Below are 17385 nucleotides of genomic sequence, written 5' to 3'. Positions count from 1 at the left end.
CGCCAATCAGCAACCACAAAATTCATCCCAAAGATTTTTTATTATTTTTTTTTACAGAATTAAGGAGAAAATGAATGGGAAGAGTTGTATCTGTAGTGAGTTTTTGCAGATGGGCTTCTCCCACTGCCATTTATGCCACGTGATAGGCTACAGAGACGGAGAAGCTACACCTGTCTTCAATAGCATGTCTTCACCTAAAAATCACCCAATTCATAGGATCCCCTTTTTGGATAACCAGCCATACTGCATTCCATGAGATACCTCTAGAGCTACAGAACAATGAATAGCTCCCAATCCATAGTATCTAGGGCTAAGAACTGGTTAAGAGTCCAAACTGAAACAAATACAGGGCAGGATCTAGGGACTAATTTGAAAAATGCCAAGGTGTCGATGGTACAGGGACCTTCAAGCAAACTTTAGCATCTTCATGAGGAGGAAAGACAGTATCTGCTAAGGCACATAGAAGCAGTGTGAGGATTTAACACTAATCTGTTCCCCTTTTTCTTTTTTAAAAGGAAAATTTCATATTGAATTTGAAAACAATGCATTCTCTAGTGAATTGGATTTTAGTTCAGCCCTTTGACTGAATTAAAAACAAAGCCTGAAGTCCCCTTAAATTAAGATATTGGTTCCAGGGAATTTTAATCTTAACACCAATGTGTACTGAGTAGAAGAGAAATACTGAGTAAAACCAATCTCTGAATCCTGGAAACAGAAAAAACAGAAAAAATGTTTTATATGAAGTGGGCTGTAAAGTTTTAGGTTTCACCTCTGGTACACAAGCCCTCCATCCAATCTTTTGTTATCCAAAATCTCAGGAGAAACAATATTCCTAGACAATTTTCCAGTTGCCTTTCCCTTCAGTAGTAGTACCCAACTGAGACTAAAATCTGAAATAGGAGAAATTATTGACAAATAGACAACCACATTTTCCATTTCCCATTTAGTTCATTTGGTCCAGTATCTAATATTGTTTTGAGATTACTAATCAAAATATTTTACTCAACTAGTCATACTGTATTCCTCTGGCTCCACTCAGCACATCTGCTTTCCTTTCTAGATGAAATGAGTTCAGAGAAGTAAACATTCAGCATTTTGAGTAGAAAGAAAGTTAAGCCACTGGAGGAAAGAGAAAAAATGCTGCCCCTGGAAGACAGAGCATTAGGGTAAGACTCAAAGACCAGGAAGAAATTGCTCTGGGTCATGTTGGGGCAAGAGATGACATCCTTTGAGACAAACAGCTAAATCTGTTTACAGGATTAAGCAGGAAGGGTGGGGCTTCCAAATAAGTGGAAGACAGCTTAAATCAGCAGTTCAAAAGTTAAGGCATTTAACATAATTGGTGGTTTGGAAGAAAAATAGTTATTTTCCCCCTACCTTGGTTCTTGGTGTGTATGAGAATAAGGTCTACATAGCTCTTTAGACCATGGTATAATTATCATATTATATATGGGAAGTTAACTTCTCTGCTGTTACTTGCCAAGAGGAAGACTTCAAATACCTTAAATCCACCCCCTGCAAAATGGCAGCACTAAAATGCTTTAATTTCTGTTTATTTCAAAGTTTCCTCCCTAAAAGCAAAGTAAGTTACAAATCATCAGCTCTTCCTTGGAGGTAATAAGAGGAAGCCAAAGACCTGTAAAACATAGGGATGACAAAGCTAAATCCTGTTGTACAAATAGTACTGGAAAAAAGGAAGGAAAGACCAAGCAGATCAGATGGTCCTGAAAACCCAATGGATCCCCATTCAATCGGACATTTACAACTACATAGGACCTCAGAATAGAAATGAACTTTTTAAAAAAGTCAACTCATCCAAACTCTAAACCCTGGGCAAATCACTTCACCCCAGTTGCCTAGCCTTTGCTATTTTTCTATCTTAGAACTGATACTAAGACAGAAGGTAAAGGTTTAAAAAAAAGATAGAAAAAAGAAAGATGTTTATATTAAGCCAAAATCTGCCTCTCAGGAGTTAAGTTCTGCTCCATGGAGCCATATGTCTCCTCCTTCTTTTATATGATCACTCTTTATATATTTTGAAGATAGTTATTCTATTCATCCCTCAAGTCCTTCCTCTATTCAACCATTCCTTGGATAACACTGTTGCAAGTTCCCACACCATCCCAGTCACCCTTCTTAGTTTAACATCATCTTTCAAAATGTGAAGCTTAGAATGGAGATACTCCAAATGTCATCTGGCACTTTCTATCTCAAAAAATATTGGACCTTTTTTTTGTTGTTTTTGTTTTTGCTGATGACATGGGGAACAAGATTTGAAAAAATTTCACCCATGTTTGTCTGACTGGCTGCTCTAACCAGAGTCTGTCAGATGGGAAAGGCTCCAGAGATTCCTGAGGACAATTGTCTAGAGCAGCAGCAATGTGAAAGTTCTCACCCCAACACTGGTCCAGGCCAAGTGATAGATGAACCATTTTCTAAAGAAATATGCCATAGTGTCATTGCCTCCCTCCACAGTGAGGAGGAATCACAAACTGGAATCTGTACCCCATAGCCATAGAGCTAGGAACTAACTTTATTTTACCACTTCACATGAAATCAAAGGATCAGCAGCATTCTCCTTGGCACTCCAGTTGGCGAGGTGAATTGCACAATTCATTGAGGGTCCCTGGATCTAAGACTGCTTGTGGAAAGAAGAGGATGGAAAGAGTATACATACTCTGGGGTCTCTTCCAATTCTAACCTCTAAAATTCCAAGACTCAGCTGAGATCTGCCTGTCAGAGTGATTCCCTTTATATGTTTACATTAAATTATGAAAAGGAAACCAGGACTAAATATACAGAATGAGACACCCATTTTAGATACAGTCAATATAGAAATTTGTTTTGCTCAATTGCATACTTGTTACAAAAGTTTTCTTTTTCCTTTCTTTTTTTTCCCTCAGTGTGTTAGGGGGCTGGACAAGAGGGGAGCACCAGTGAAGAAAAATGGGAGGGAGAGAAAATAAACGTCTATTAATTGAAAGAAAAATTTTTTTAAGTAGGTTGGCATGGTGATATGTCCAAAAACTCTCCAACTGTATCTAACATGCCTGTTCCCTGCCAGGGCTTGTCCTAGGTCCACCTTAAGCCAGGGTTGCTCAGTATATAGGTACTGCTATATTGGTAAAGGTGTTGAATTCTATGCTAGGTCAAACACTAGTGTAAGATGATCATCTTCCCATAATGATACCTCAAAGCAGGAAAAGATTTGCCCTAATTAAAAAAGCCTGTTGGTTTCTCTGGGATTAACCTAGGAATGTTGGCTTAGAATTCTGCTTTCTTGTTCACACTAAATGTTATACTTTGATCTCTAATTCAAGAAAATTATGGCTTTCCCAATGAAATTGCCAATTTTTAGAAATGAGATCCAAGCAAATCACATATTATTCACAAAGAAGAGGTACTACCTGTATACAAAGATGCTAATTTCAGCCAATTTGTTAAGGGGAGAGGGTCTGTAAATTTGGAAAGGGCCAGTCTTATTCCTGGGATCATAAAGTTAAGGTTTTTAGGTTTAATGGGAGTTTTATAAAGACCAAAAAAATGGGTACTCACTCTATCTGGATAGATGGCCAAGGCATCACACATTTTGATGGCAAAGTACTTAGACTTTTCAAAGCTTCCTTTCCCAATACTGTGAGAGCCATCCAAGGCAAACAGGACATCCAGGGCAGCAGAACACTGCATCACTAGAAAAGAGAAGAATCTAGGTATCAATTTGGATCATTTACAGACCAAATCAACACATGAGATTCCCTCCAGAAATAATACCAATTGATATTAACAACTTTGAACATTGTCTTGGCAGTATTCACCCTGGCAAGCAATAATTTTAGGACTTTGACCTACACTTTGCAACCAATTGGGGAACCATACTTCCTACTATGTTGACAGCATAGAGGGTCTGTAAATATCCAAAGAAAATAAGTTTGGTACCTAAAATGAAGCAACCCTGAATTTAAGGAATCAGAAGACTTGGTTTCAGGAGCTGCCTCTGCCTTGTTACCTAGACTAGCCAGTTAAATCCTTTGACTTTGTTTCCTCATCTCTTACTTGAGGATAATACTTTTATTCCATACATCGTAGGATTATTGGAAGAAAAACACTTTATAAACTATTAGATCATACATAAATGTGAGCTGTTATTACTCCCAGGGATATAGATGTGAAGGTTACCCAGCAGAAGAGAGAGGAACCAACAACCTGACTACCAAAATAAATAAACTGTAACATGTCTGAGGATTATGAAGAAGGAGTAATAACCATGGAGTCTTGGTCAATGTGACAACTTAGAAACACAAAGGGACCAATGTGGACTGGGATTTGGCTGTTGTAGAACAGGGTCATGTAAAATATATGCAAAGGGCTGTAGCCCTACGATTTCACTTGTACAGGGAACTCAGGTAAAAAATTTCTCTCTAATAGTACAGGTTGGAACCTTCTCTGTGATTTAAAGTCTTAAAGAGTTTTCTAGAACACTGAGAGATTAAGTGACCTGTCCAGAGTCACAGAGCTTCTATGTGCCAGAAGCAAGATTTTAACCCAGGTCTTCTTGGCTTTAAGGCTAGTTTTCTGTCACACTAAGAAGTAGATTATTTTAAAGATCAGGGCATTTTATTGACCCTTCCTCTTTAAGGAGAAGGATCCATCTTCTGGTACTTTAGACCAAAGAGGCAGAAACACATCTATCTTCTCTGTCTTATAGATTCTGCTCTAGATGGATCAGCTGATGTCCTTAATGTCATTCCCCTGTTGCTCCTGCCCTATCCCTTCCATGTTCTTTATCTAGGGTGTTTCCAGTAAAGTTACAGAGATGTCCGTTAAATAGACCAGAAAAAAGCTAATCACCTTCTGCATCAAATAGCTTCTCTAATTCTCCTGAAAAAGCTCCCTTTAAAAATACCAGAAAAACTGGAACAAATAGGCTATGGAAATACAGCTGACTCCCCTTATTTATGTGATTCTGAGTGTTGCTCTCACTTTTTCTCATTCTAAAAATAATAGCATTCCATAGATACTTAACTTTCTAATATTTTTCACTGTTTCTAAGTCGGTTAGTTAATTCCTTGACAGAGATAACGTTTTACTTACTTTTCCAAAATAGGAAAGATGATTTCATTTTCCCCTATACAAAATCATACAGATAGTTAATATGGATATTAAACCAGTCCAGATAATTGCATTAAAATGGTCTACTTGAGTTCCAAACTTAACTACCTCAGGGCTCTGGCATGACCTGGTTTTAGGGTGAACTTGTTTAGAGAATAAAGGCCACTTTGGAAATAGGCTTAAGTGCAGCAACAAATTGATTTTAGAAAAACATAGCTTATTAAGCCAAGGCAGGAACATAATAGTAAGTATTTTACAACTGGATCTTAGAGGGGGTAGACATAGTACAAGACACACTTTTAAATTTAATCTGCCTTATTAAAATTTTCTCCATTACTTTAAATGTAAACAGTCAAAAAACAAAAACAAAGAACAATAAATCAAGCCCTGATTTGTAATGTTTGCCAATTTCAAAGTTGTAAAAGTTCACACTGAAAATTTAACAATTGACTTTCTGGTTGGAGCTGGTTCCAGTCCCTTGGTTACAGCTCAGCTGAACAAAATAAAAACCTATTTTATATTTGTGTGCAATTTGGGGAAATGAGGAGGATGTGATTATAAAAGGGAGATTAAAAATCATTTCATTTGCCTAAAAGCACTTCAGATTAAAATTACCTTTTACTAAAATTTCAGATATTAAGAATCAGTTCTTAGAAGCATCATCATCACCATCATCATCACAAAGTTCCAAAACATGTTATACAATTTGTGCCTCTCAGTGTGGGTTTTAGAATGATCAGATCACAGATCTAGAGCTAGAAGGGACCTGAGAGACCATTTGGTCCATCCCCTACATTTGACATCTGAGAAAAGTAAACTTCCCAAAGGTTAAATGATTTGTCCAGAGTCATACAATGCTAGTAAGTATTCAAGGCAGGATTTAAAACCTTGAATGCTAAATCTGCACTCCAGCCACTTCATTATATTACTTCTCAAAAGTTGGGAAGGAAAGAAAGTTGGACCTGGATCCCCAGGATTTCTTCTGATTCTTTTCTTCACTAGAACTAGAACTCATCTCTAAAGCATCCTGGCCATCCTTAATGGTTATTCCAACTGAAATTATAATGATTGCCTTGATTTCCTCTTCATTGGAGGTGAAGTCTTCCTTTTCATCTTTGATATTGATGTGTTGGTTTTCTTCTTTCCTTTTTTTTAATTAGATTGACCAGTACTTTGTCAATTTTATTTGTTTTTTCAAAGTACCAGCTTCTAAGTCTTATTTATTAATTCAATAGTTCTTTTACTTTCAATTTTATTGATTTCTGCTTTAATTTTTATAAACTCTAATTTGGTCTTTAACTGGGGATTTTTAATTTGTTCCCTTTCTAGTTTTTTTATTTGCATGCCCAGTTCATTGATCTTTGCCCTCTCTAGTTTGTTAATATATGCACTCAAGGATATAAATTTTCCCCTGAGTACTGCCTTAGTTGCATCTCACAGAATTTGGTAGGATGTCTCATCATTGTCATTCTCTTCAGTGAAATTATTGATTGTTTCTATGATTTGTTTTTTAACTATCTGATTTTAGAGAATCATATTATTTAATTTCCAATTAGTTTTTTATTTGCCTGTTCATGTGCCCTTACTGGTTATTATTTTTAATGCATTATGATCTGAAAAGGTTTCTTTTATTATTTCTGATCTTTTGCATTTGTTTGCTATGTTTCTATGCCCTAGTACATGGTCAATCTTTGTGGATATACCATGTACAGCTGAAAAGAAGGTGTATTTCTTTTTGTCCCTATTTATTTTTCTCCACCAACTGAAATTATAAATAGTTCATATGAACTGAAATTAAGTGCCCTAGAAAAGTAGATCAAGGTGACCAATATTCTCACATTCTATTGCTACATTTTTGTTACTATTAAAAACCTCTTCCCGCCTCTACCAAGCAAGTCAACTTGAGTTTAGCGAGTGAGGATAGGACCAGAGAATATACTCATTTAATGCCAGTGACTTCTATTTCAGATGCTACCCTGGGACTTCCAGAAGAAATGGATAGAGCCAAGTATAACAAGTGCAGTTTTCAAACCCTAACTGGTAAAACCTAATTTGAGATGATCTTAAGTGTTATGTGTTATCATAACATAAGTTGATCTCATTTTCAAAATGGAACTAATGGAAACAAAATGGAATTAAAACTTCATTGCAACATGGTCTAGTGGGAAGAGTCCAGTATTTGAAGTTTGGAGATTTGGGTTCTAATTCAGGCACGGTGACCAATTAGTTATGCTCCTTTAGCCAAAGACTTTCACTTTTCTGGATCTCAGAATTCTCGTTTGTAAAAAGGGAGGTTATGGATTGGAACAGACAATTTCCAAAAGTACTTTCCAACTCTACTTATGATTCTACATTCCAAGGAGTGGCTCATTAGCTAAGGTTGCCTCCCCTGTACTCACGTGGCCACTTTACCTGGTGTTCTCCACTCTACATGCTTAAAACTGTCTCCTTACCCCTAGATTACCCTAACCCTGGAGAATCTGCAAGAAACGACTATAAAACTACTGCTGAATGTTCTGTACATATACTAGATCAGAGGATCTGTGAACTGTCAAAAGGAAAGGCCCCAGAGGTGAGTCATGAAATGGTTTTGTTAAAAATAATGATGACTTATCTAGAGTAGGAATGTCATCTCAGCATGCAGATAGTCCCAAGGAAATCAAAATGGAAGCTTTGTGCTTAAAATAGGAACTTACATTGACTGGCAGATGAAATCTTCACAATAGTCTCCTGGTTTGCATGGAGTTCCTGGACAGTGAAAGACGGGAGCACTTTGGGAGCAAATAAATAGGAAAGAGTTATTCCATTTTTTTAACTTTATAGTACATATATAATTAAAATAATAAACATACGATATAATTTAAAGTTTATTAAGTCAGGAGAATATTTCCCTTTAATATAGAATTTACCAAATATGAAGGGATAGATAATAGAAATGGGCTCTTCTTAGAGCTTTTATGTGATTTATCTCTTGCCCAGTTATTTGAAGAATATTGGTAATAAGAAGGGAGAAAGTATGGCTAAAGGGCAAGACTCAGAATCAGGAAGATCTGGGTTCTAGCCTGGCCTCTGACACACAAGAACAAATCATGAAACCTCTCAATGATCTCAGGTAACTTCCTAAGATTGTAAAATAAGTCAAGTTGCTGAACTACATCAATGTAAGATCTTTACACCAAGTTCCCCAATCAAATGAAATCATGAATTTAGATTTAAAAAACCCTCTACAATATAATTATATATAATATATATGTGTGTGTATGTATATGCACATATATATAAAATGTCTATACATATATGATATATAGCATGTACTTAATAAAAGTAGTATTTAATGTTTTAAGGTCTGTAAAATGCTTCATATATATTATTTCATTTGATCCTCATATAACTTACCCTGTGATATATAGGTAGTATTATCGTCATCCCTATTTCATAGTAAAGAAATTGAGGCTCAGAGAGATTAAGTGACTAGTCCAGGATCACAGAGCTAAGTAAGAATTTGAACTCAGGTCTTCCTGACTCCAAGTCTAACACTCTAGCCACTGCACCAAGGTGAAGTCCCAGGGATACCCTGACTACATCCCAACTCCCTAGACCTTCATTATTATGTAGAAATTTGTTTAAGTAATTTGAAAAGATAGTTTTCATTCATTTTGCTTTTAGAATATCTCTGTTAGCTTCTGCAGGGCAGCTAGAAACCTCTGATGGAAAAAGCCTGTCCCTAAGTGCATGATCACATCTTATCTTTCTACCCTAAAAATGTAAACTTTGGCTGGCTGGGGTCAGGGGAAATCTGTGAAGGCAACTAAAGACCCTTGGGGAAATGCTAGTAAACAATAAGAAAGGAGAGCCAACATCATGGAAACCCAGACGAGGAAAGTGAATTTCTCATTTGGAGAGTGTGTTACAAGTAACTTCCCCTCCTTAAATATTTTTTGTTTAAAGCAAAAATAGTACAAGAACTGTCTTATCCATGTTAAATACAAATGCTAATGCCTTTGTAAAAAGTAATGGCATGTAAATGTAATGTCACACACAAATGCAGATGCCTTTATAAATATGAAGAGTGAGTCTAAATCAACTTATTCTATTTATAGAGGTCTTGGGAAGAACCATACAATCTGAGGAAGGGACCATGAGGGCAGAATGAACTTCCAGGGTGAGAAAGTATTCTAATCTGTTTGTTGAATGAAGAAATCAAATAATTTCAGCTAAAGTGCTAGACTGGTGAAGGGAAGCAATCCCAAGATATTGCAACACCCAGAAAAAAAGACTATTTCTTTTAAAAAAAAAGTTTTATTGCTGTTTTGGGGCTTGAGGCTGGAGCAAAGCCAAATCCTATTTCTAAGGAACAGGGCTCTGATGAGAACTAAAAAAGGTGTTTGCCTGTAAGAGATCATAAACCTGTCATCATCTGAAGCTAATTCTCTATTTATGTGCATATACAATGTACCTGGAAAATAGAGCATGGTGCCAGAACTGAGGTGTAGCCCCTACACTACCTACCAACAGCTCCTGGTAAGCTAGCCTGGTGAAATGAAATAAGATTCCCTGGGAAGCAGGCAAATGATGCATATGTTCATTGCTGAAGGATCTAAATAAATAGCAAACTCCATTACTCTTCTGAAGTTGGTCCATTCAAAGGGATGCAATGGGAAGAGGTAAACACTGGAGATGACATCTCTACAATGCTACAAAAGTAAACCACATTGACCTCAGGAGCCAAAAGGTCCAAGCTAAACCTTTGGCTTTTCCATAAACTGGCTCTGTGACCAGAAACAAGTCTCCCAAGAAGTCTGGATCAAAGAGATCTCTTCCAGCTCTGTATTTTTGAAAAATCAAAGCTCTAAGACCTTAGCCAAATTTAAGAGATAACAGAGGGTTTCACTATGCCCTCTTCCTCCCCCAAAATGGAAAGAATTCTTTTTCAAACTGAAAGAGACCTTAGAAATCCCACTTTCTTCAAGAAATCTTTCTTGGTCCTCCTAATTGCCAGGGCCTTCCCTCTGAGATTATCTCCAATTTATCTTGGATGTACCTAATTTGTATATACTTGTCTCCACCATTATACTGTCAACTCATCCAGGGTAGGGTCTGAGCTTGCCTTTGTCTCCCCAGCACTTAGCACAATTCCTGGCACTTAGTAAGCTCCTCATAAAGGCTTGTTGACTTGACTTAGAAATTATCTGGTCTACTCACTGCATTAGCCAGTGAAAACACAACTGACCAGAGAAGTTGGCTACTTGTCCAAAGTCACACAGCTAGTTAATTGCAGAGCCAGGACACAACTCCAGGTCTCAAGTCCCCACTCAGTACCCTTTCCCCTCTACAACACTGTCTCATATAAGCTTTCCATATAATCTGGCTGCTTGTTAAATTGTTAGGCAAATTGCTTAGCTAGGGGAGATGGGTGTGGATCAACAATTAGTCTTGAGCAATTATCCCAATTCCTCAGCATCTCTGGTTTCTATGAGGCATGTAAGGCCTCAGGGATGGTTTTGGTGGCACCAAACCTGCTTAGATTCTGTCTAATCTAATTGCATGCAGCAAATGAGAACTCAAAACTTGAGATTCTTCAGCTATAGTCGGGAGGATTTGTTCCAATTTCTACGTCTTCTATGGATTTCTTAAAGATTTTCTGTCATTGAGTGAGTGTCCTCTGGCTTAGAACTTAGTGATTGAAAAAAATGAATGAGAAGGCTGAGATAAAAACTATAGGAACATACCTTTGCCAAATAGAAAAATACAGATGGCTTCCAGGAACAGAATCAAGCTCATGGTGATCAAACTGAATGGTGGGGGGTAAAAAAAAAATCACCATTAAGTAATTTATCAATCCCAATAAATACCCCTGCAAAGAGATAGTTTTGCCTTTTCTAAGCACATACATCACAAGTAGGCCATGTTCAAGCAACAAATATTTTTAAGCTCTTTCTATGAGCCAAGCACTAGGTAATGAAATATAAAACTAAAAGTGAAATACTCCCAGCCTTCAAAAAACTTACTTTCCATTAGAGAAGCCAACATGTACGTATATAAATTGATAGAGAATAGATGCAGAATAAATACAAAATAAATTTAGGGCAGTTAAACATAAGCTAAGTAGCCTACCTGCTATTTCTAGCACACATTCCTGTCTTATTAATAATAATAATAATAATAACCTGCCTTGAATGTTTTCCTTCTTCCCTTCAAACTCATGTTTTCCTGGAATGCCTTCCTGCCCCCTGAGATCATTTTCTACTCATTCTGTAGCTATTTGATATGTATTTGGTTATTTATATGTTACATCCCCCATTACTATGTGAATTCCTTGAGAGTAGGGATTGTTTTTGCCTTTGTGTCCCTAATTCTAACACAAAGTCTGATACTGAATAAATGGAATGCCTATTGACTAATTGGTTAGTCTTGGGTAGTGAAGGAAGGTATTAGAAGCTGAGGGAACCACAAAAAAAATTATAAGTAAGATGGTACTTAAGCTACATCTTGAAGAAAGTGAGAGATTCTATGGTGGAATGGAAATATAGATATTTAGAAATATGGGAAAATTATAGAAATATGAGAGATTCTATAGCTGTAGGGAGGGAACATATTCTACACATGGTTGGTGGTTAGTGCAAAGGGACAAAGAAAGGTGGGGATGTAGTACCAAATTTGAGGAAAAGAGAGAAGACCAGTTTGGCAAGAAGGTAGAGTGTGAGAAGGTGAGCAGTGACATGGGAAAGCTAGGTTGGGACCAGGTTCTGAAAGGCTTTGGAAGTGAGAGGAGTTTATATTTTATTTTGGTGGCAATAGGGAGTCATTGGAGTATATTGAGGATATAATATAGTCAGATCCATACTTAAGGAAAATTACTCTGGCATTTCTATGGAAGATGGATTTTAGCGAGGAGAGGCTCACAGCAGAGAAACCAGTTGGGAGGGTGTTTTAATATTCCAGGTAAGAGGTAATTAATATCTTGAAAGGGTCAGATTTTAAATGTATGTTATAGGTAGAAATGGGAAGAAATGGGAACTGACTAGCTATGAGAGGTGAGGGAGAGGGAGAAGTTGAGGATAACACCAGGATTATAAACCTGGACATGTTTGAGATGCCTTCAGAATGTCCAGCAGCGATCAGCTCAAACCATGTTGGGAGCGCTGAAAACTTGCAGGTCCTCAGCCAATTCCAGAAATGCTGGAATAGCATAACATTCAATACCTATCCTCCAGAAAAACCACACAGCCTAGACCCAACATCAGATCTGAAGTCAGGAAGTGGACTGGAAAGAATGGGAAAACAATAAAAAGAACTTTATTATGATGAGCTATTATGGTGGCAGGGATTCTCAGGAACCAAACATAAAGGAAAATGACTCTAAAACAGCTACATGCATCGTCTCAGTGAAAAATACAGGGTGGGTACAAACTCAACTAGACTTCCTAGAAAGGAGGAAGTAAACTTAAAAAAAATCAATGGAATGAGAGTGCCTAAGGAATAAAATTGGAAAAGAAATGAGAGCAATGGAAGGAAGAATTAGAAAGGAAGATTAACAGTTTGGCACAAGAGGTATTAAAAACCTTGCTCAAGAAACAAACTCCCTTAGGAATGCAAATGAAAACATATGATTTATCACTTGTTTATTTGGATATATGTTTTAGGGTTTTGGTTTTATAAGGTTATTTACTTACAAAAATGAATAATATGAAAATTTTTGCATGGTAATACATGATTGAATTGCTTGTCAGCTCTGGGAGAGGGGAGGGAAAAAGGGAAGAAGACAATATAGATCATATAACTTCAGAAACCTTTTGCAGAAATTTGTTATTAAAATTTAAAAAGAAAGAAATAAACTCCCCGAGAATTAGAATAAATCAAATAGAGGTCAATAACTCCATGAAGCAACAATAAATATTAAAACAAAATCAAAATGCTGGTAAAATAGAAGAAAATGTAAGAAATCTCATAGCAAAAATGAATTGACCTGGAAAACAAAAGAGGAAAAAAATGAGGGTGTGCAAATAGAAATCTATATAAAAACAAGGAGGAGGGAGGGAGTGGAACAGATGACATTTCAACTTCACTGTCATCTGAACTGGTAGAAAGGGGTAGAGAAATACATTTCACTTAACAGGGAAATAGGAAAGTGGAAAACAGAAGAAAGTGAATTAGAGTGAGATAAAGGATGGATTCATTCTAAGCAAAACAAATTCTAAAGATATCCAAAAAGATTTATAGCTCTTTTTGAGCTATATGAGTAAATGGTAATTAAGGGGTATGAATGTATTAGGGACTAAATAAACAGGTTATGTTATACAAATGCAATGGAATACTAGTTTGCTGAAGTCTTATTTGTGTAATAACCAACCAGGATTCCAGAAGACTAATGATGAAACATATTTCTCTCCTCCTGAGAAAGAGGTAAAGGACCAAAAATGTAGAATGAGGCAAATATTTTTTAGGGCATGGCCAATGTGGAAATTTGCTCTAATTGACTATATGTGTATATAATGGGTTTTGATTTTCCTGTGTTCTCACTTTGGGGAGAGGGGACAGCAGGAGTTGGTGTGAAAAGAAAAGAAAGTAGATCTTCACTACCAAAACAAAATACAAATTAAAAGAAAAAACATGAAAACTGATCAAAATAACTAACCTCAATTCCTGAGGACACATGACAAAACATATTATCCACCTCTTGAAAGAGATGTCAGGGACTTATGGCATAGACTTTTTTTTTAAGACACAGTCAATGAGAAACTTTGTTTCACTTAACTATACATGCTTGTAATGGGTTTTGTTTTTCCTGCTTTTTCAAAGTGGAAAGGAGAGGAAGCTGGTCTTTGTTGGAAAATAAAACAAAATATGATTTTAAAAGTATAAAAACAACTTTTGGAAAAATATAAACCTAATTGAATATATTAACAATCAGAAGAAGAAAGTCATATATCAACAGATGCAAAAAAAAAAAGCTTGACAGGATACAATACCTTTTGCTGTTAGAAACATTAGAAAGCATAGGCCTAAATGGATTTGTCCTTAATGTGATGAAACGTATCTAAAATTAAGCACCAGAATTATATGTTAACAGGGACAAACTAGAGACTTTCCCAACACTATCAGGGGTAAAGCAAGAATGTCCATGATCACATTATTATTATGATGTTAGAAATGCTGGCTATAGCAATAAGACAAGAAAAAGAGATTGAGGGGAAAAGTATAGGCAAAGAAGAATAAAAATTACTGGGATTTTTTTTGCAGAAGATAGGATTTGCTTCAAGAATTCTAGAAATCCAACTAAAACATTAATTTAAACAATGAACAATTTCAGCAAAACTGAAGGATATAAAATAAACCCATATAAATCACTGGTATTTCTATCAACATAACCTAGCAAGAAGAGCTAGAAAGAAAAATTCCATTTAAAATAATTTGACTATGCAAAATATTTGAGAGTGTAGCAACATCAAAAGCAAGACTGGATAGTACTAAATGTCATTCTGTTGCTAGTCTGGCCCCAAACTGCCCACATTACCTGCAACTCCCTGGAAATACGTAACTTGAGCTTGACATTATTTACTATTATTATCCTTCAATAGATCTGTGCTCTCAATAAAAAGGATATAGTCTCCCACCTAGTAGATTATTGTCTATCTTTGCGTTCCCATCAAAATTCTTCCACAGATTCTCCACAGAGAATATATCTACAGTGTGAGAGATCTTCTCCTTTATCTTTATATACTTTGTCAGGGAAAGTGCAACACACCTAGATCACAGATTTAAACCTGTAAATATTCTTAGAAGTCATCAAATCCAAACTTCTCGCTTTATAGTTGAGGAAACTGAAGCTCAAAGAGATTGAGTAATTTGCCCAGAATCACATAGATACGAAGCATTTAAGACAGGATTCAAAACCAGATTTTTTGACTTTGAGTCATTCTAATCCATTGATACCATGCTGTCTCACTCAGGCCATCTATCTGGCTATCTCTGACTCTTGTTACATTACTAGTGCATTGACTGGTATTCTTTAAGCTCTTTCTTAGAGTAGGGTTAAAATTCTAAAATACCCCCACACAGCTTTCCAGGAAACATGCCCTAGAGGTCATTATCTCCACTGTCTGAAACCTGCAGGAGTATCCCCAACTTTCACTGCCCCAGCAAAAAGTCCAGTGATACAGAAAATTTATAGAAGAATAAAAGGTTTCTGTATTTAATTCTTGTCAGATTCCTCCTTATCATTCTCTGCCTCATTGCCCCCACCAAGAGTTTTGGAAGCTATTTCCAGAGCTATTGAACAGCCATCTAATACGAAAAGCGAGTTGGGAAAAGTAGAGCTCTAAGATGAAAATGATAAGAGAAAAATGGCTATAAGTTTCTAGGAGTATTCTTTAGAAACGCAGGTACTAATCATAGTACCAAGGCAACCTGAACAAAGAGTTAATAAAGTGCTAAGATGCTGAAGAGTCCGAACCCAAAGTACCTTGAATGGGACGCGCAACTGTCAAAAGCCAACAAGCATATATTAAGGGCTGTCTATGTGCCAGGTGCTTTGTGCTAAGTGCTGGAAATATAAAGAAAGACAAAAAAAACCCAAAAAACAGATAACAGTCCCACGGTCTCTCAAGGAGCTCATGGTCTAATGAGAGAGAACATGCAGAGGACTATGTACAAACATGATACGTCAAAGATAAATTGGAGAAAACCGAAGAGAGAAGGCACTTAAATTAAAGGGAATCTGGAAAGACAGTTGGCATGTAATACAGATATTTTTTCAATGGAAAAGACCACCCAAAAGTCTGATGTGCACATTTTGCCAAGTCCAAGAAATGCCAAGCATACATTAAAAAAAAACTCTAGTCAGAGGCACCAGGACTACCCAGCTTGTGTCTTGACTCATTCAAAATCTTCTCCTTCCTCTCTGCTCACTTTCACTTTTCTAAATGATCCCAAAAATAGTCAACATAATTTGATCATTGTTAGCTCAAAGCCTGTCCACCTGGATCATCCTAAATGCTGGCTTGTATGTTTCTACACACACACACACACACACACACACACACACACACACACACTTGTGTGTATACACACAAATCAACCCAAACCACAATACTCAGGGATGAAACAAATTCATTGAGTTTAGGGATGAGGCAATAGTCAGAGGCTGAAAGCCATATAACTCTGAATCTGGGCAAATATACTCCAAACTTCAAATCTTCCCCATCAAACTTGCCTGCTTTCAATTTCTTGAAAGGCTCTGACATTCAAAACACATAACTCGTGCCTATAAGGGTACTAAAATAAAGGCTGTTGTCATACCTAAATTTCTTTTGTCTGGTGTCTCCAATCACAACAAATGACTCCAGGGGAGGGAGAAGAAGGGTTCCAGAAGTTGAGTTGCCTTTTAAAGAGAAAAAACAATGGACAGGGCTTTCACAAGACTTCAGCAAAGTGTCTTTCCCCCTTGTTTGTCATCACCCTAAGCCTTAGGGGGCAAGATGGTGAAAAGAATGAATGGGGGAAAAGAGAAAAGACAAGGCATGAAAGGAAAGACTAAGCCATTGTCAGCTCATACAGGTTAACAGAGACTTCAGCAGTTAGAGCTTTCCATCTAAGCCTCAACCACACGCTCCAATAATTTCTTAATCTCCTGCACCAGGAAGTGTAGAGAAAGAGAGACCTATCTTCCCAATGGTAGAATGGCAAGACCTCAGATTTTATATTTTATTCTGGAGGTAGGGGAAACCTAATGACATTCACTAAATGGGGGTGGCAGGCTAGGGAGGACATAATCAGATAGAAGATCACTTTGGCAGCTAAATGAAGGATGGACTGAAGTGGGGAGACTTGAGGCAGGGAGACCCAGCCAGAGATCTAGTAAAATTAGGTGATGAGAGCAATGGTGGCAATGTCAGTGAAGATAAGGGAGCGGATATGGGAGATGTTTCAAAGGCAAAATCAACAGGACTTTGGCTACAGACTGGGAAGAAATGGGGAGAAGAGAGAGAAATATAGGATGAACTGAGGTTACTTTATCTCTTTGGAGTTTTATTTATGGGCTTTTGATATGAATGGGCTTTTAGAAATGAACTAGTTTAATCAAACTCCTAATTTTCAGATGAGGAAACTGAGGTCCAGAGAACCTAATGTACTTGTCCAAGATATAAAAAGCAGAATGAGGATTCAAAACCCAGATACCTCTGACTCCGAATCTATTTGTTCTCTCCACGAAATCACAAATCAACAAGCACAAAAGAATTCCAGATGAAGTTATGCCTAATGTCCTTTTCCAGTTCC

At 36.9% G+C, this 17385-nt stretch overlaps 1 protein-coding gene across 1 annotated transcript in view; it reads right to left on the bottom strand.

Annotated features, from left to right (window-relative positions):
* Positions 1-10890, bottom strand: part of VWA2 (von Willebrand factor A domain containing 2) — a 37245-nt gene extending 26355 nt beyond the window's left edge. Inside the window, exons 1-3 of the mRNA XM_044662584.1 lie at positions 10839-10890; positions 7806-7880; positions 3556-3689 (exon numbers count right to left, since the gene is read on the bottom strand). Coding sequence (XP_044518519.1) covers positions 3556-3689; positions 7806-7880; positions 10839-10890 — 261 coding nt within the window. The remainder of the gene's footprint in view (positions 1-3555; positions 3690-7805; positions 7881-10838) is intronic.
* Positions 10891-17385: the final 6495 nt, after the last annotated feature.

The sequence above is a fragment of the Gracilinanus agilis genome, chromosome 2 (genome assembly GCF_016433145.1).
Source record: "Gracilinanus agilis isolate LMUSP501 chromosome 2, AgileGrace, whole genome shotgun sequence".
Classification (NCBI taxonomy): domain Eukaryota; kingdom Metazoa; phylum Chordata; class Mammalia; order Didelphimorphia; family Didelphidae; genus Gracilinanus; species Gracilinanus agilis.
The sequence above is the reverse complement of the archived record's forward strand: the minus strand, read 5'-3'. Positions and strand labels throughout refer to the sequence as shown.